This window comes from Balaenoptera ricei, chromosome 4 (genome assembly GCF_028023285.1).
Source record: "Balaenoptera ricei isolate mBalRic1 chromosome 4, mBalRic1.hap2, whole genome shotgun sequence".
Taxonomy (NCBI): domain Eukaryota; kingdom Metazoa; phylum Chordata; class Mammalia; order Artiodactyla; family Balaenopteridae; genus Balaenoptera; species Balaenoptera ricei.
This window is the reverse complement of record NC_082642.1, coordinates 22066186-22086795: the sequence shown is the minus strand read 5'-3', so window position 1 is coordinate 22086795 and position 20610 is coordinate 22066186. Positions and strand designations below refer to the sequence as shown.

Genomic DNA, 20610 nt, shown 5'->3' with positions numbered 1-20610 from the left:
CCTGGAGGGCTTTCTCCACTGCCCTGCCTCCCTGCCTCTGCCTCTCGGGATTCTGACATTGCCCCGCCTCCCTGGTCTGGGCTGACTCCTGGCCATGTTGAGAGCCACTATAAAGTCTATTTCAGATTTGGCATCCTTTGAACTCTGGATGAAACATTTAAAGATGGCCATGTGGGCTTGAAAGCAGAGGACACAAAATTGGGTTCAAAAGGAGGAGTGCCATTTTGAAGACTAGAGACGCCCAAAGGTGAGAATGTCCCTTTTTAAAGGGATGTAAGTTAAGCCTTGTCACCACCCCTTAGTCGGGGTACAGAAAGTCCCTAAGCATCAAGCTGGGATGCATCTTGCTGCCTTTTTGGGCACTTCAACCTCAGACGTGACCATTCTGCTCTGGAGGGGCCGGCTTGGCTGGGCCGCCGCATGGCACCCACGTGCACAGAGGTCTGCTCCCAAAGTGCTCACAGCCTGCTTCTGGGGAACTCTGTCCCCTCTAAGGCCAACAGAAGGAGGCTTCCCTGGCTCTCAGGGTCCACAGAAAACCCACCACCCAGTCTGCGGTAGCAGAGGCCTTGCTGCAACCAGTGAGGGTGGGACCCGGGAACGAAGAGTTCTTCATGGACCAGAGTTCACTCCCTCCTTGGCCTTAGAAGTCTGTCTTCTTTTTAAATCTGTTCTCCTTTTTATAAATGCTCTTTCCTCCTATTCATAACTGTTCTCTTTTTATCCAGTCCCCGAAACCTGGCTCCTCTTTGCACTCTGGTTCTCTAAACTCATAGCCTCATGCTTTGAGTTGCATTAGTGCATTTTCTCCCACGGACATCCATCACTCTGACTAAAGCTATTACTGTTGGAGAATGACAGTCTAAGGGCTGTGGAGCTGGGAGAAGACTCAGCGCACATATAGCAGAAGAGGAAACTCAAGGCTCTGGTGGAGAATGGGCCTGGCCCGAGATGGAGGAGGGTAGGAGTAATTAGTTATGGAAAGCCTACTCGGTGCATTGGAAACTTTATTCTGGAGGATCATTTCAATCCCTCTGACCCTGACAACCACTCTAAGTGGCAGACATTAATGACATGACTTTGCCTGGTCTCACCACTCATGGGTGGCCAAGGTGGACGGCACACCCTCTAAACCTGGCTGCAGAGCCCATGATCTTACCATATTGCAGAGGCTCAAGGTGGCTGGAGGTCAGGAGCAAGTCAAAATGGGGTGAGGACTAACCTCAGAAGTCCTAGTTGGTGGTTTGTTGGTCCCCTCTCTGGGTCCCACTGCAGGAGGCAGAAAGCTGTATGCACCTGATGTGAATGTGTGCACATAACCATTCCTGGGCCATCCACATGCATGCACCTCACTGTGGGACGTGGATGGTAACCTGGACATCTAAGTGCCTCCTGCCCTGGGAGGGACAGAAACCTGCAGCAGTTCCCCAGCCTCACTCATCAGTACCAGAGGGGGCCCCTGCCTCTCTTCCCCACAGGCAGGGAGGGCATAGGGCCACATACAGAGGTCAGTGGCCCCTGCCCTCCCAGACCTGCCTTTCAAGCTGATGCAAAGGCTGAAGGAGACAGAACAGAAATGTTGGCAAACATAATACCTTCTCTAGTCTGTGAAGCCCTGGCAGATCTGGTCAATTTGAGAATGCCAAATGCTCCCTAGGGCACTGTCTTACATCCCCGCTCTGAGCCTGCAGCACAGAGAACAGACTTGTAAGGGGGGATTTGATTTGGGTGAAAGAGACTAGAGGGAAGGCAGGTAGGGAAGTGAAAGTGCATGGATGTGGTGCTGGATGCTGGGCTGAAGAGCCTGGGAACCTGTGGTTCATGTTCAAGGGTGGGTGGGAGTGTGGGTTTCCCATGTCGGGGAAGAGGCAGACAGACGGAGTGTTCTCATGGTTTCCATGGGCCAGTCCGCAGAAGGTGCTGGCTGACTAAAAATTGCCTGGATGGGATGATCCAGGTGGGCTAGGGTAGGCTGGGTAATCTATCTTTAGAAAGTTCCAGTTGATGCTACATTTTGGAAATGCTACAAGGTACTTTTGGGGCTTGGATGGACAACTATACACTTGATGGTGATTGACACTGCACTGATTTCTGAGATGGATGGAGTGTGCAGGGGTGGGGAGAGAAGAAGGTAAGGGCTTGGTAAAGGGTCAAGGGCTTTCAGAAAGCAACCCTAACAGAATCATCTCCTTGTTACAGGCAACTGCAGATATAATCACCGAGCTACTTTTGTTAAGCTTTGAGAAAAGAAAAAACAAATAAGATATGTGTCTAAAGACCATAAGACTGGCAAACACACTAATTTTCACACAGGACAAGAGGACAGAACACAGGGACCACAGAACAGGAGGGTGAGCTTGATCCCTGCCGAATGCTCAAGAGACTGGGAAGCAGATGGGTTCTGAAACTAAATTCAGTGATCATTGGGAGCGAACACAGGATTGTTAAGAAAAGTTATGGGGACCTCATCTCATTTACTAGGGTTATGCATTTAGTAAATTCAAGAGGAATTGTATATGTAGTGGATTTTTACTTTGGCAAAAATATTTGATGATCTCCCGTGGGAAAGCACTGTAAAGTGGGTACAGAGCTGGTCGTCATACGAAAAGTTGGTGAGTTAGTGAGTCTGTCAGCCAGGAAGGAAGTCACCAGTTTTATTCTAGTTCTCATCCAATTCAATCTCTTGTTTGTTTGATTGTTTTTTTAAATTCATGAGTCAAGTGCAAGCCTAGGGATGCTTATCAAGTTTGTAGGTAACAGTTGGGTGGCTTAAGGAACTCCACAGAAGACAGAATCAAAATTCAAAACTATACAACAGCTTTGAATGCTAATTTGAAATCTGCAAGACAAAATGTTAGAGGGATAAATCTAGAAGCTAGTGTTGGTTAAAACAAAAATAAAGCGGCACAAAAAGGAGGAGACCTGACTTGCTATCTGTTTGTATGGAAAAGTTTCAGTACTTAGTTGATCACATGCCTAATAGGAGTGAGAAAAAGCTAATAAAAAAGGTTAAGCACTGTTACTAATGCAGAATAATACTACTAAAAGCCTCCAATGTGAGCACTTACTATGTTGAGCACAGTAACTTTAAATTAACTAATTTGATCCTCATAACCGTCCCATGAGGTAGATTTTGCATGTGAAGAAACAGAGCCTCAGAGAAGTCAAGTAGCCTGTCCAGAGTTTTATGACTCTGTGGTCACAATTAAAGTTGGGATCAGAGGAGGTGATACACAGAAATGCTGTCCTCTGTGCTGGTGAGAACACATCTAGAAGGACGTTCTTGGTTCTGGGGACCCCATGTGTCAAGAAGGACTTGGTCAACAAAGCAGCCGACCCATGGAGGGTGCCAAGTCCTGACCTGTCACCTCCGAGACACCAACTGATTTGGTGCTGGAGAAATGCAGACAGGAACCTGGGGGTCAAAATCAAGCATGACACCATCACGGCAAAAGAAAGGTGATACTGTTGTTGTGCTTTGTTGTGTTAAATGGAACCATCGGTGAGAGATCCAAGTAGGCAGACTTTGATTCAATGTAAGAACAGCCCCCCAAACTGGAACTGTCCACACAGAGACAGGCTGCTTTGTGGGGAGGGAGGTAAGCTCTCTGGTCTTGCAGAGACAGATATCAGTAAAGGCTGCTGTAGAGGATGTTGTAGAGAGGATTCCTGCTTTAGGTAGGGCACTGGACTTGATTCGACCCGAGATTCTACACCCAGCTTTCCTGACTCTGGGTGGGAGGGACATATCCGAACCGTACAGGACACAGCATCCAGCGCACTGGAAATCGCCTTTGGACACCAGGGTGAAGGTCAGGTGTAGCTCGAGGAGGGACACAGACCATGGATATTTTGGCTGCCTCTCCTGAAAGTAACAGGAGCATTAGTACCTGAACATTAGTAAATGAGGGCCTATGGGAAGAGGAGGAAAGGCCCCCAGGTGCAAAAGGTGGCTGAGTGTTCAATGAGTGCTTATTAAATGTCAAATAAATTTAACGAGCTAGCTTCACCCATTTGTCTGCTGCTGGCTCAAAGCCAGAGCCTCTAGAAACCAGGGTAACTCTTTGAGTCCCCAGCTCCTAGACTGTTGCCTTCAGGTTCCTGGCAGGACTTCAGTGGCCCAGAGACAGTGGGCCTTGCCTGGAAGGACCTGCCTGTCCTGGTCATTGATACCCAAGAAGCAGGGAGATGTTAAACTATTTTTCCTGAAATACCTTCCTCAATAGCAAGTAGCCTGTGGTCCACTTTCCTTCTCTTGGAGACACATATTAGGCAATAACTGTGGTTTTAAGAACAAATCTTGAAATGTGGTGAAACCCCCAAACAGAAAGTGGAAGGAAGAGCTTCCTCAGATTCGGTGCTTTTCCACCAGCCTTGTTGCCCACCCTGGGGCTCCCTCTCTTGGATTCTCCCTCTAGCCTTGGCTGGACACCCATGGCCTCCATTCTTTCAGGGAAAAAGACAACCACCCATCGTCCTGGTCTTGACCCCAAGCAGGCGGAGCAAAGTGTTTCTAGTGCCCATCAACATTTCCTGGTAGATTTGCTCTAAGAAACTGCCCGTCCTCAGCCTTTCACATCAACAGCTTCAACTGTGTGAAGCTCTGGGTAACTCATGTGTCCACCACATCCACCACTCCACATCCAGCCTTTCAGCTGTTTCCATTCTGAGTTTTCTGACTGACTTCTAGGCCTTGCGTATTTCATCCATGCATTCAAAGTCTAAAGCCACGTGTGCAAACTTCCCTAACAATAGGGTTTCCTTCCCAAAGTCCATCACCTGGTTAATAGGACCACTTAATTCTGGAAGTCTTGGCATTGATTCGGATTCTTCTGGTCCTTCCTTCATTCCTCATCTTTAATTGCTCACCAAGTGCTGTCAGTCATTCCTGTGAAATTTCTTTTGCCTCTTCTGCTGTTGTCATTGCGATGCTCTGCTTAAAAACTGTTATCTTGTACCGTAATTACAGCAGCAACCTCAGAGCTGTTTGCTCAGCCTCCAGCCCCTTCCCCGCAACGATGCAAGGGAATGCTGCGGGCTGTCAGCGAAATGAACTCCCTTGCTCTCAGTACATCCCTTCCCTGCTGCTGGCACAGTTGTCGGCTCTGTGTGTCCAATGGCAGCAATCCAGATGCCTTTGATGGTAGTCAAGGCCCTCCCACTAGTGCATTAGCACTGTTCCGCCTCAGACCCCCCCCCGTTCCTTCCACACTCAAGCTGACCACACTGTCCCCGCTCGTGCAATGGCAGGTCTCTCACTGAGCTGTGCCTCATGACACTTCAAGCTTCTCCCTCTTCAGTGAAGGACCACATGACCTGTCCTTCTAGAACTCTGACCTTGAAGACTAGCATCCACAGTCCTCCGTCTTCTCTGGTTTCTGCAGCACTTACAGCTTGTTTCCGGGTGTGGGATCCTGATTCTAGACTCTCTGGCACTGCTCCCCACTTTGTTCACGTCTCAGTGTTCTGAGAACTCCACGAGCTCTGTTTTCCCTGTAGCTCCCACAGTCCCTGGCACAGGGCTAGTTGGGTGTCTGGTCAGCATTGAGAAAAAGAGGGGCGATCAACGTTCTGAGGCAGAGGACTGGATGAGGTCCCTCCCAGGAACCGGAGTTTACGTTCAGATTCCTAAACAGCTTCCCTCTTGTGCTTAGATATCTGGACCAAATTTAGGTGAGTCACGAATATGACAAAGTCTGCCTTGGATCCAGAATGGGGAATGAGGAGGCAGATGTCCCCCTTTCCTATGGCTCCATCAAACCTGCTGGGACACAAGTTATCAACAACTGAAAACAACCTAATTTATGCACTAGCTTTCCGGACCCTACTGTGGGATTCTAGGAATCCTACACCAACAGGAGGGCACTGGGCTCTTCCTGGCACCCTGAAGCCTCCCTCATGGGACCCGCAAGCTGTCTGTAGTACTGATTTTGTACTTTCTGAATGCACAAGAGGGCTGAATGGCAGTGTTCCATCTTCTTCCACTTTTAATACCTAAATGTCACTTACTGTTTAGAACTGGCCTTTTACCAGCCCATGCTATCCCACCCTGAGACCCTGGCACTTGTAAACATGTCAAGCTGACTTTTTAGCTACACCCCACAATCTGCCAGCATCCCCCAAATTTATCCCAGCCTCTTCCCTTTTGAGAGCACACTAATCTCCTGATACAGGATCTCCAACAATACCCAGGAGTTTCTTGTGCTTCAAGGACTGCTCCCTGCCATGCAAGAAGGCTCTGGATAATGGCTGAGTCATTTCTCCCCAAAGTTAACACCTTTAAAGCCTTGGTTCATGTTTAAGCTTTTGCAGATCTCCTGGGACTATGGTCCTTTAAAGTTTTAACAGTCCAGGCTGTGACCCCACTCACAGCATAAATGGGTTTTGAGACCAAAGAATAAACATATCTGCAAATCAGATCTTTAATAGAGATTAGTAAACTAGAAGATCATAAAATTGAAGTTTTTTTTCTCTCTCTCAGCACCATCAATCAGTTTAGATCTGTACATACCACTTTTGTGCCAAAGTTATGTAACCTATGTTAAAAATGATGAAAATAATCAGAAACTATAAGGTATTATAAATATTATAATATTAACACTAACAATAATGTGAAGCATTGGACAGAGCATTATAAAATGTCTTACATTATAGAGCTATATTACATCTGATATTATTATAACTGCCATTAATAATATTTCCCCAACACTCACCATCTGAGAACATTTTCTGAGCCCTGTCTCCAAACGTTTGGCTGTGCCCGACTCCACAGCTGACTCGAATTCCTTGTTCACTGTCTGGTGATTCATTGCACTAAATACCATTTCCCTGATAATTAAAAACTGCTCACTGGCAAGTGGGAGCAGGAACAGGCTGATGCAGGATTTATGCAGAAACACAAAATGAGCCAAAAGACAAATGACCTGTTCTGCCTAGCTGAAGACATTTTATTTTTCCTCATCATCTTTTCAGTCTAACAATGGTATCCTCAATTTCAGGGAAGACAAGAACTGATTCCTACCCCGCATAGGTGCAGGATGTTCTAAATTGACATTGCATCACCAGGTCTACACGCCGTGCCACCTCCTCGGCTTCTTGTGAAAAGCTTCAGCGATGACCAAAGCCCCTGCCTGGCCCAGAACAGCAGTTGAGACATCGTGTGTGCTCACACATGCACATACTCATACACGTACACATTTGTACACACATACACACACTCACATACATGCATACACACATAGACACTCACACACACGCACTCCTTAATTCCACAAGCCAGTGCGGTAGTACAGCTGCCCGTGAATACACCACACGGTGATTAGAATGTGAACTTTCTCCCATGCAGATGCCCTTGCTCGGACGCCACTGACCTAAATGAATCCTGGCACCATCAAGAGATGAGCCTCTACCTTCTGGGAATAGCTCCGTCCCAGAATTGATTGGGGCCAGTATCTGTGGAGCTCATTAACTCAGAACCCTCTCTCATTCATCCTTATATATGTCTTTACTTGCAAACCATTCATTACAGCACATTCTAGATTGTTTAATTAGTTTCCATGGAAGAGTTCCTGTAGGACAGCTTAGCATACATCGTTTAAAAGCCCTTGATCCAAAATAACAAGGTGGTATTTTTAAAGTAACTAATATAACCCTAAGCGTTTTACAGCCCCCCAATGCCCAGCCCCCATGCCCGTCCCCCGGCTTCCTCTTCCTACCGCCCCAAACACTTCCTAGAACAATTTACTGATAATGATCACGAGCATATCAGCTTGTGAGCCCTCCCTGTACATCAGGCACCGTGTTAAGTATGTCACTTGCAACATGGTCCTTAATATGACAGCCGCCCCAGGAAGAAGGTGTTCCCTCCTCCGTCAGCAGAGGAAAACAATGTTATAAGAGATGTATGTGGTCTTGCCTCAGAATGCCCGGCTAGTGAGAGGCTTTGGGGTTCTGACCTCGCCTCTAGATCCCAGCCTCTGGGCTCTGAGACTTCTCTCATTTCAGCCCAGACCTGGGAAGAAGTCACAGGTTGTTGACACTGGCCTGCTGCCCCTGTAGCATTTTGAGTGGGTCTTTTGTGGTGACCTCGTCTTCTGAGCTCACCCCTCCAGCGCACACTAGCCGGCTTCCACCTGAAGCATCTGTGTTTCTTCACCTAAGCACCTCTCAGGCCCTGGAGTCTCCCCGCCCACCTGCCCAGCAGGGCAGCCAGCCCTCAACCAATGACTGATGGGAGTCGTGTGGAGCTTCGTCAGCTCCCTCCACCCTAGGGTGGGCCAACTCTGAAGCATAGGGTCTCAGAGATTCCTAGGGGGTGGGGAGTTAAGCCTGTGTCAATTACTCACAGCCCCAAGGCAGTAAGTGCCTTGAGAGCACACCTTTCATAGGCTGCCTTCCTTTCCTATCTGTCACACTCGCCTGCGGCTACTTCTTCGGATCACCTCCCAGATAAGCCACTTGCTTTCAAAACCTTGTCTCAAGCTGTTGCTTCTGGAGAAACCCAAAGTGAGACTGCCTGGAGATACTGATCTGGGTTGTTAGACTTTCTATGTGGTTTCAATCGTTCTTGCACTTCACTTGTTCTCCAGATCAAAGGAGAAAGGGATGAACCTCCAGCTCTGTTCTCCCCTTTGTCCACTGTTATTAAACTCTCCCTCTCTCTCACTCTCTCTCTCTCTCTTCCCCTCTCTCCCTCCCTCCATCCCCCCAGGGATTAGAACACTCTATTATAAAGATGAGGATTTGCTTTGTCCAAAGTTCAATCAGCAGATTCCAAAGTTAATGTTGTCATCCCCAAGTTTTCAAAGAGCATTCTAGAATGATGTTGACCACCCTAAAGCAAGCCGCCTAGCATGCTTGGAGTGCTTTCATTTCATGACTGGGAATAACCCAGCTTTCAAAAGAAGCAATTGCTCTGGTCAGAGCACCTGGCTCTCTTTGGCTTTCAAAACATATCCCCCTTTAATTGTTTGCTGCATCTTCCTTCTCCCTCTGGATTGTATTCTGGCCTGAATTGGTGATCACGGCAACATTAATCTGGGGCAGCTGTAGAGTCACCAGAAGTTTTTGGGATGAAAGATGCCAAAACTAGACCACACGCTCAGGGCTGGGACTCACTGAGAAGAAGCCACGGTGGCCAGGTGGGAAGTGTGTGCTGAGAGGAGCTCAGCTCGGGGAACCTGAGATCCAGCCTCCACCGTGGGCACAGCACTTGGGCTTTTGCACACCTGCCTGCCCTGATGACCTATCCCTTCCACGAACCAGACAGCAGCGGCGGGCAGGGAAAATGGCTACTCTTCCCAAGGATGCGATGCCAGACCGTGCTGAGCAGCTTTCGAAGCCCACCTCCCACCACATCACCCCCAGGAAAACCATCTCCATTCTTGCCTAATGACACATCCAACACGGTGAAAAGCGACATTGTGATGAATCCATTTGTTTTTGGGTTCCATTTCCTTTCTTTTGTCCCCTCTTCTCCACTTTTTGAATGTATTTTTTCTGCAATGACGATTTTCTATTTTGTCCCTGTGCACACCTATTTATCTTGCCACTGTAAACATCAGTGACAAAGTCCATATTCCTTTATGTATTTCTCATTCACCATTTTATTCACTTTTCATACTTCACTGTGTCTGAAGGCATGGGGGTTCAATCACCATTTTTCTTTCACTCCACCTCATTTTTTTCTATGTAGACTTTGCTCTTTCCTCTCCCAGTGTTTTCTATGCTTTTCTCTTCCCATTTTCTCTTCTGGTATACTGGCTTGGCACTCCTATCTTGAGGTTTTTCTAATAGCAATTTCTTTCTTTTTTTCTTTTTAAATCCATCCTCATCCCTCTTCCAGCCCTGGACACAGCCGTCAGTTATAACCTTAACGGTGGCCTCCACTCAGGAAAGTTGTCAAGTTGATAAATATTGATATCTGCCCTACCATTTTACCACCACTTTTCTGCTAATGCATTTGGTTGGCATCAATCAGCTTCTTTGCCTTCTGTGAGTGCCCAGTGTGGGAACTGGTCCCGATCTGTCATTTATAAGTAATCTGCTTCACATTTCATCAAGAGCTCAAAAACAGAAGAAAATATAGAGGAGAAGTAGAGGACAGAGAACCAGGCTAGCATGGCCCAGAGGGAAGGGAGATGGGGAGGTCCGGCAAGGAAAAGAGAGGCAGCCCTATGTGTAGGAGAGACACCCCCGCCCCGGTCGTACCCTTACTGCTGGGGACATCAGCCAGTGCTTAATGACCGCCATGTCCTCTTTGGGACGTTAACCCTGCTTATCTCCTCCAAAAAGGCTCCCCAGGGATGAAGATCTACATTGACCCCTTCACTTATGAGGACCCCAACGAAGCTGTCCGGGAGTTTGCCAAGGAGATTGATGTCTCTTTTGTGAAAATCGAAGAGGTCATCGGAGCAGGTATGGCTCTCCCCTCTCCTCCTTTCTGTTCTCTTGGTGTCCAAACATCCTCTTCCCACTGCTCTGGGTGTTCTCTACCATTTTTTTCCCCAGAAGATATGTCTAAGCCATCTACAATGTGTGTCTAAGGATCTTCTGGGGAGCTTGTTTGCGGTGTCCAAGCTTATTTGGTATTGCAGAGAAGTCAACTCTAGTCTAAAAAGATTCAGAAATAGCTTTGGAAATGGACCACCAAATGCAGATAAAGAGAGAGAAAGAGGGTAACCAATTGAGAAATACACATTTTTAGAAGCTGGACCTAGTATCCCCTTCACTGATTCGCATATCTCCATGGCTTTGGGCCAAGATTTCTTCCCACACTTTCAGTTCTCCTTTTCTGATGTACATGGATTTGGAGGCAGACCATGATAAACTGAAGAGGGACCACTGTTTCCAGAAGAAAGCTCACCCATATCCATATTTATAAACAAAAGATCTACGATATGGATGGTAATACAAGACAAATTTCTCTCCCAAAAAACATGTGCTCTCATCCATCTTCCTGCATTGGAATAGAAACCCAGCCCGACAGAGAGCTAACTGCCTGAGATGCTCTTAGGAAATTCTACCTAAAGACTGATCTAAAATTTTCATCTTCCTTTAATGGATCAGTAGTTGAGTCAGTTGGGCAATGGTTCCAGCCTTATTGATGTAAATGAGTAAAATGTCCCAAAATATCATTCCTTTGGAAGTAATCTCTTTACTGCCCCTTCTGCTATCTTTTCTGAATCTTCTCAAAGATGTGTTTGCTTTGTGTCCTCTTTCCTACTTTTTTTTCTACAACATTCTTTGTCTTCTTTTCTTCTTTAAATTGTATTAGCCACTATTCAATATCTCTTCACTCATATGTTGTATTCTTCTTTGTAGTTCCTATGTCTGGAAGTGCTTTTTTTCATGTCAGTATTTGGAGAGCCATGGGGTTGCCTCTCTGAATAATATTTTAAACTCCATAAGATATGTTTAGTCAAAGTCTTCCAGACAGCCACTCCATATATTATCTTTAGGGGGAAAGTCACACTCCTTCCATTCACTGCCTCTCTTAATGCACTGAGGGGTCAAAAAGCCATCTGTGAAATTGAAAGTCACATTTGAAAGCTTGCCCTTTAAGCCACCATTCTCATGCTCTGATTTCCCTCTTAAAGAGCTCCAACCTCATGGCATCCCTGTGGTGGATGCTGGGACTCTCCCTGTCAGGACACACCACTCTCTTCCTACCAACCCCTCACGTGTTCCAGCAGGCTGACCGTAATCTGATTCACATGAATCTATACATATTTCCCATTGACTTTCATTAAATACTGAACCACGACTTTCACTTCTGTGCAGATAATTTTCTGTTGCCCCTTAGACACTGACAGACCTAAGGATCATGCCTTGGAAGGCTGGATTCCAGATAAATTTGATGACTCATAGGGGCTCAGACTTGTTCAGTAAACTTGAAAGAGTGTTGGGCAGGGGGAGAGGACGTTCAGTCCAGCATCCTATTCCTCCGCGTTGTTCATTGTTATGTCATGTGGCAATGGTGCTAGCGATTTTAATGTTGTTATTTATGTCATGTGCTTAGAGCAATGTGTTCTGGACTGCATTTCATCCCAGAGAGCACACGTCAGCCCCCCTCCCGACTTTATCGGGTGAGGAGTAAAGAGCCTTCTCACTTTATGACCCTGCTGGGGAGTGGCAACTTGGAGTGAGCTCACCAACTGCTGGATGCTGGGTAGCATTTGCTGATGCTGCCATTTTTGTGCATTCTGCTCAGAGAAGGCTCAGTCCCCACCATGGCTCACCTGATCCCGGGGAGGGTTGATACATGTAGCAGTTTATAAGGTGGCCAGCAGCTTGGGATAACGACTTCTGCCCAGTTGCTGCTGATCGCAGAGCTAATCCCTGGGGATATGAATTCACTATGTGTAACTTGATGCACTTTCAACAGGAGACACTCCTGGCTGGTGTCAACCTCTCTCCACTCTCCGGTTCTTTCTCTCTGTCACCACTCCTGCTTCTCCCACGCCCTGCCTGAGACTGACTTCACATTGTGCTAAAGGAGCTGGTGTGAAGGTTGAGTTTAAAAAAAAAAATTTTGTAAGGTAACATTTATGCAGTGTAATTGGCAATATTTCCCTTAGCCACCTGGCAGATTCGGCTCAGGGGACCAAATCTGGGCTGCAAAATGGTAACACAACATGAGAAGAAGAATCAGAAATCATTGCTCCTTCCTTCATTCTATTCCTTCCCTCCTTCCCTCAATAAGCTCTTATTGAATAATTTTTGCATGTGGGTGTGGAGAAGAACAGACACTCTCCTGTTCAGAGGTCTGACAGTCTTGGGGAGAAACAGGCCAGTAACATGCTCACTATTTCACACAACCCACAACACAGGTATGTGCAAAGGTTGTGACCAACGTAGAGTAGTGTTTAGCTTCCTGTTCTGGGAGTGAGTTGGGGCATCAGGAAGACTTCACAAAGGAGATCACCTTTGGCCTGAGCTTTCAGGGATGGAAACTAGTAGAAAAAGTAAGTTTCTGTGAAACTCATGAGAGGATGAGACAGAAGAGGAAAATTAAATGACATAAGGAGGGGAATGACCATGACCTTCCAGCAGTGGTGTGCTGGAGCCAGCTTGCACTACTTCGCAGGAGCCAATTGTGTGCATCTTTTTCCAGCCCTGTGTTCGGTGGCATCGTGTTGGTAGTTTGACATTAACCATGGAAGGAGTATTTACACCATGAGAATTAGCAAATGCTACAAATCAAGGGTCTTTGTTTCTTCGTTTTCTGGAGAGCTGGTAGTTGAATGCTTACCAGCACACTCCGGCCTTCCAGAAGATGCAAGATAATTTCAAAGAGGTTGCAGAAAAACTGGCCCATTCCTGCTGAGAATAGATCCAGAGGAGAGGGCTATGTTTGTTGCAGGAAGGATTAGGTTAAGAATTCAAGAAGATCACAGCCTGTGACTGTGGTGGATTCTGGAAAACACACTCAGTGCCTAATAATCCCAGCTGATATGTTACTGTCTAACACAGATGCAGTCCCACTCCACGAGAGGAGGGGAGGAGACTAAGAGCTAAGATGAGGGACCAGAGAACACGCAGCCCCGGAGGTGGGAGGAGGAGAGGCTTGATGGCCGGAGAGGACTCAGGGAAGAGTCCTCTGAGGGCTTGGAGGCTGTGGATGGGCTGACACTCTGTGCGGCACATTCTGAGAACAAGGCTGAGAGGAGGTTGCTGGGGAGGGGTTTCCTGAAGGTAGGAATCAAGCATTAAGTCTGGAATCAGGCTGAGGCTTAGCAATCCAGAGACTGCAGTATGGATTTTGTCCTGTAGAAAATGGCGAGTGGGGTGGTTTCTGAGCAGGGCGGGTGGTAGGAGTGAGGGGGGAGAAGAACCTGATGAACCTGTGTTTCGATTGGACTGGAAGGGGTGCTGGGAAAGGGTAGGTAAGGACTCAGAGGCATGCAGACCAGTTATGGGGCTTGGAAACGTGGAGAAGTTTTGAGATGGCCGATGCTGGGATCAAGGGTGGTAAAGAAGGCTGCTTTGCAGTGAGTAAACTCATCTAAACCAGAATGTACCCACACATGGCGAATGGAGTGACCAGTGGGCTTGGTGGCTGGAGTTGATGGGGAGACACGGCATGGAGGTTGTGGCCAGAAGCGAGGGCCATCAGGTTAAACACCTTGAAGGGAGAGGGGGGCTGCCTGGCCCCCAGGGTGTGGGACTGGAGGTTGTGCTTGCGAGTAAAGGCCAATAGAGTAAAATCTAAAAACTAAAAGGTTGAAGAATGGCACCAACCTCCAAAGTTTCTTCTACAATTGCTGAGGATATTGAACAAAGGAATAAATAGCAAGTCACTGTGAGCCAGGTGTGACACCAGCCAAGAGGACTGAATTACATTTGACCCTTGAACAACACAAGGGTTAGGTGCACCGACCCCCATGAGCCGTTGAAACTCTGCGTGTATAACTTGACAGGCAGCCCTCTGTATCCATGGGTCCACATCCCTGGAATCAACCAGCTGTGGATAGTGTAGTACTGTAGTACCTATTTATTGAAAAAAATTCTGCGTAGAAGTGGACCTGTGCAGTTCAAACCCATGTTGCTCAAGGGCCAACTGTATAATTAGCTCATTAATCATTATGTAATTATTTGTTTAGTGACCCTCTTTTATCACCGTGCTCAAAGTTCCATGGGAGTGATGAAACGTAAGTACTTCTGTGAGTCCCATGCTTGGCCTGGTGTGACACTCAGGTACACAGTTAGTTAAATATTTGTTGTGTATGGTTGAATGTCCTTGGGGGAAAACCATAACTGGGATAAGAATTTGGAGAACTGGGTGGAGTCTGGGAGAACGCAGAGAGACTAGAGAGAGGTTGAGTGAGGTGGTGAGTCATTCAGTGCTCTGAAAGGAGCCTAGTGGAGTGAGGAAGGCTGATCCTTCCTCTTTTCCCTGCAGATGATGGGAATGATTGAAGTCCCTTCAGAGAGGGCAGACGGCCATCTGGTATCTTTGGAGGATGTCAGCTTTTTATAACCATGAATCTGACTCATAGGAGTCACTCACAGGTCAGCTTCAATTGACCTGTGGAGTTCTGATCCAATGCTTCATTCTGATCGGTTTGATCTGTAGACATGCCCAGAGCATAAAGCAGGGCTGCCATGTCTAATTGGGCTCTACAGCATGAATGGTGCTCCTGGGTCATGCAGTGTGCAACCTACATAACTGTATGTAGCAGCCCTGAGCATGACAAATGCATGAAAATATAGGTAGAGGTGTCACCATAAGGGGTCATCCAGGGGGACACATGCCAGTTGTATTTTAATTAATAAACACACCTTCCCCTGACTCAGCAGCTGCTGGTCCAGCATGTCTGTGGATGGCTTACCTTGAAGGGGAAAGAGGCTTGAGGTGAGAGGGCTGGGTGAGCAGAGCTGCGGAGAGGGAATTTGTGATGTATATGGATGGAATGGGGCCAGCAAGGCCCACCATTTCTCTTTGAAGAAGAGGATGTGTTTCTTGGGGATGATTTGGTAGAAAGTCACCTGCCAGCCTGACTCTCTTGGGCTCACTCAGAGCGAGGATGGGCAGGATGAGGGTAGCCTCATACTGGATGAGAGTCACAGCAGGAAGGGTTTCCAGAGGAGGAAATCAAATAGATATTGTCTATAAGTATGATTAATATAACTGCCATGCACTCAACATGTATATACTTTACAAGCATTGTCTCATTCAACTCTCATAATGGCCCTGTTAGCCCTGTGTGTTAGTTTGTGTGTGTGTGTGTGTGCACACACATCTGTGCACGTGCATGCATTTGTAGACTGGTAAGGATATCCACATTCAGTGAACAGCTTGCCAAAGGCCATGCTACTGGTTGGACTGAGTTAATGGTAGAGCAAAAACTGAAACCCAGATAAGGTTGATCTTAGTCTGGTGAACGTAACTCCCACACTACCTGCCACTTTTGTCACTGTTCTGGAAAATGACAGCTAAGTATAGAGACATTGCTTCTGATGGCAAACTCTAGCTAGCAGTTTGGAATACCCAAGCCTCTTGGCTGGGAATGACAGGACTCTCCTAGAATTCAGTATGCCCATATGATGGTGCCACAAAGATGCCCTGGGGAGAGCATGTTCTTTCTAGAATACCCTTGTCCCATCCTCTGGTCCTCCTATTCTAGTATGATCAGTAATTTCCTTAAGAAGAATAACAATGAGGGCCAAGATATTCAGCATTTTAAATTATATGTGCTTGCTTATATTAAGAAAATAAGTAATATCTAGGTATGTGGTTGTCTAATGACCACAAGAAGCTATGAGAAAAGAGAAAACTAGGTTTACTCTCGCCATCTAGGTATTAGGTATTGTGGGCACCGTGGCTATTAATTAGATTCCATCTCATTTGCCAACTCCAGTAGCCTGGTAATGGGTACCTGGGGAATTCTGCTGAGGAGAAATAGGGTTGTGATCAATTAGTAATGTCTGTCCTGGGTGCAAGGACAGGAGGTGGTGGAATGCCTGCCATGGTTTTACTGTCCCTGGTTAGCCATAACCTATCTTGCACAGGACAGTGTGAAAACTTGCTGGAAATCATACTTAAAAACCTAGTTTAAATTAATTCTTTAAAAGTTTCTTTTCCGGTGGAAGCTTGAACTAGTAGCGAGAAGCTCTGCTTTCCTTTTTCCCTCCCTAAGGCAGTTTGTGACTTCACAATGCTGCTAAAAAAAAAAAAAAAAAAAAAGAAGACTGCAATTGTGTGTAGATCCACGCTGCACATAGCCAACAGCTAGTGCTTGAAACGCCTGCTGGCAGGCTGGATGTTTCATTTTCAAAAATTGAAAATTCTTTCCTTCTGATTTTATATGTAATAGTTGAGGCATTTAATGCTGCTGAGCCATTTTTTCTCTCTTCCTCACTTTGTCAAGGAGCTGAAACTTGTAGGGAATAATTTCAGCAGCTGTCCGGGAGGGCAGTGACAGGAACTGGCAAAATGATACTCAGCTGACAGCCCTGAGGGCCATGGTTCTCAAACTGGAACCAGGCATCAGAATCACCTGGAGGCAAGTTGAAACCCAAGTCACGGGGCCCTGGACTAAACTTCTGATCCAGCTGGGTATAAATAGGGCTTGAAAATCTGCATTTTCTAACAAGTTTCCAGGTGATGCTGATGCCTTTGGACAGGAGCCACACCTTGAGAACAACTGCTAAGAATCACTGGCACTAACCTGGCACGAAGCTGGAGCTAGTTTAGTGCCAGTCCTAGCCAAGAGGTTGTTTGGCTGTAGGAGAGGGTCCAAGGTCAGCTGCAAAGATGTGTGCCAATCACAGTACAGCCAGACCAAAGTTAGGTCGGCTGCAATTACTATCAGTCAACGAACTGTATAGAGAGAACCAACCATAACCACTACCCAGTCGTTTCCTGTAAGTATCTATTTTAAATATAATGCTGGGGAGTTCCCTAGTGATCCAGTGGTTAGGACTCAGTGCTTTTACTGCCGTGGCCCGGGTTCAGTCCCCGGTTGGGGAACTAAGATCCCGCAAGCCTCACGGTGCAGCCAAAATAAAAATAAATAAATATAATACTAATGCTTCATTTGTTGAAAATATTTTTTAGGCATTAAGAATTTTTCTTAAAAAGATGAAAAATGGGGCTTCCCTGGTGGCGCAGTGGTTGAGAATCTGCCTGCCAATGCAGGGCACACGGGTTCGAGCCCTGGTCTGGGAAGATCCCACATGCCACGGAGCAACTGGGCCCGTGAGCCACAATTACTGAGCCTGCGCATCTGGAGCCTGTGCTCCGCAACAAGAGAGGCCGTGATAGTGAGAGGCCCGCGCACCGTGATGAAGAGTGGCCCCCGCTTGCCACAACTAGAGAAAGCCCTTGCACAGAAACGAAGACCCAACACAGCCATAAAATAAAAAATTAATTAATTAATTAATTTTAAAAAAAATTAAAAAAAAAAAAAGATGAAAAATGGATGGTCATGTTTTGGAGCTCATATGAAAGGAAGCTCTATAGAGTTCAGATCATGGCAAATCGAAGCACCACAGACCTCAAGTTCTGGCCCTAATGACAGGAAAGGTGTCCAAAAAACAAAAATAGTTCCCTGAGCAAAGTATGTGAACCTGAAGTCAAAGATCACAGGTGACAGCAGTCAGATTGCAAGTGACACAAGGTCTTGGTTTTCTGTTTGCTACTAGAAAGGGCCCATCGACTCTCACTCCCTAGGGGTCTGTGGCGGTGCTAGGGGGCCAGAGCCCCCAGACTTTAACGCCCCGGGCTTACCTGAAGACACTCTCCATGCCCAGATACCTGGCAGGGAAACTTCCCAGCACCCCTGGCAAGATGCTCTGCTGTGTCTTGGATCAGCCTCCTTCAAGTCCCGCTAGGCTGCAGAAACCTACGTTTGCTCCCTTTTCTCTTCCACTACCCATCCCCACTCCTTACCCCATGACCCTACCCTCACTTCCCACCCCACTCTCTACCCCTGGCTTGTCTTTTTAAAATCACTACCCACCTGTGTCTCCAACAGTGTGTAGTTTACAAAGCACTTTTTCAGAGACCTTACGCCCTGTTAGGAAGGCCCCACAGTTGATCAGTTCCTTTTATCCAACAGAGCTGAGAAAGCTGAGGCTGAACAAGAGAAGCACCCTGCCCCAAGTCCAGCGGGTGGAGAAGGAAGGGAGGATGGTGTAGACTCAAGCTTCTTCCTCCAGAGTTTCTTCTTCTGGCCAGAGTTTGCCCCAGCTGCAATGAGGGCCACTTAATTACAGGGTGGAGCACAGCCTCCGAGTAAGGACTGTGGATTAAGTGACTTCCTTTGCAGTTGGTGGTTTGAAAACCTCCGGGCTTGGGGAATATGAAGTCATTTCTTTGTCAGACACAGGAAAAGAGCTATTTTTACAGAATCACCATCCTTTAAGCCACTGCTTTCCAGTGATTATAGAGCAGATTTCCAAGAGCAGTAATGATACAGAACCCATCTCTCCCTACCCAAGGAGAGCACTTTCTTTTTTAAAAAGACTTTATTTTTTAGAGCAGTTTTAGGTTCACAGCAAAATTGAGTGGAAGGTACAGAGATTTCCCATATACGCCCTGCCCCACACATGCATAGCCTCCTCCATTATCAACATCCCCTGGCAGAGTGGTACATGGGTTACGATTGATAAACCTACACTGATACATCATTATCACCCAAGGTCCATAGTGAAGGTTCACTCTTGATGTTGTACATTCTATGGATTTGAACAAATGTATAATGACGTGTATCCACCATTTAATTTCATATAGAGTAATTTCACTGCCCTAAAAATCCTCTCAGGAGAGCACATTTTTATTTTATAATTTCAAAAAGCTATATGATGAGACCCCTACAGAGGATATAATTTAGAGCTAAAGTATTAGGAACACTGCACATGAAGACCAGTCAGCCACAAAGATTAAACAATGACATGACATTTGTCAATTAGGAAACGAATGTACGTAGCCCACACTGTTCTACACAGATAACGACTTTGCAAAGCCACACCTTCATTGATTTCTTGCTTCATTCTCTTCTTTCTCTCCGCTCACAGCTACAAAGCCCACACTATGTGTCAGGCCCTGTGCAGTGAAAGGCAGCTTGTAGGCAAGCACTGCTTTCAAATGAATTCAAAGGTGTAGGGATGAATTCCAGGTACTCCAGGGCCTTTAGCAGTTCCCTAATCCGTTTGAAATACGCTTGGGTGGTTCAGACCCATGGCTCTCAACGTTGGCTGTTCCTCAGAACCACCTGGGCAGCTAGGCCTGGCTTCATGGGACCTGTGTGGTCGCATGGAATCCCATGCTCAGCAGGGCCCACACTTAGTTTAATGCTCTGCTGTCACAGTGTTGAAATTCTTAATAAATTTTGAACAGGGAGTCCTGCATTTTCATTTTGTACCAGGCCCTGCAAATTACGTAGCTGCTCCTGTGAGCAGCTTTTAACTATGTCCATGCCCAGGCTGCATCCAGACCAACTAAACAGAATTCCTGGAGGTGGGACCCAGGCCTCGGTGCTTTGTAAGCTTCCCAGGGGGTTGCAGTGGGCAGCCAACTTCGGGAACGCTGGTATATAACAGAAGTCCTCAACTGGGGAGTTTATGTGTATGTTGTGGGGAATAGCAGATTCACCTGGGGCACTTTTACACACTCCCCAGACTGATGTGTAGAAATTGATAAATATTCTGATTCCTAAATATTCTGATCTCATCTGACTAGCCGGGCAGGAACTTTCCATGAATATGATATTTGTCTGTAAGGTAGTCCTGATACCAGCCAGGGTTCTTGGCCTTCCCCAATCAATAAAAATTGACTAGAGGCCAGACAAGAAATTCAGGCAAGGCTTTACTGTGACCCCTGCTACAGCAGAGGGCAGTGAGAACAAACAACAGTTTCCCTGCTTGCTAGCTCCCTCAGGAGGGGCGAGCTTGTTCCTTATATGGTGTGTGTACAGGGGTCGGGCCGGAGGGGTGGCTTAGGTGTTTTGCCCACCCCTTAGGAGGTGTGGTGTGCAGGGGGCACGCGCGGTACCCTGCTTTTGCTCCTGACTCCTTGCTCTCGCTCCGGGCTCTGCAAAAGTGGCAGTTGGGTTTTTTGGTCTCTTTGTATCTTTTGTCCATAATTTTGCCCAAACTGCGCATGCA

At 46.8% G+C, this 20610-nt stretch overlaps 1 protein-coding gene across 1 annotated transcript in view; it reads left to right on the top strand.

Annotated features, from left to right (window-relative positions):
- Window positions 1-20610, top strand: part of EPHB1 (EPH receptor B1) — a 420917-nt gene that overhangs the window by 342108 nt on the left and 58199 nt on the right. Inside the window, exon 10 of the mRNA XM_059920279.1 lies at window positions 10294-10416. Within this exon, the coding sequence (XP_059776262.1) occupies window positions 10294-10416 (123 nt within the window). The remainder of the gene's footprint in view (window positions 1-10293; window positions 10417-20610) is intronic.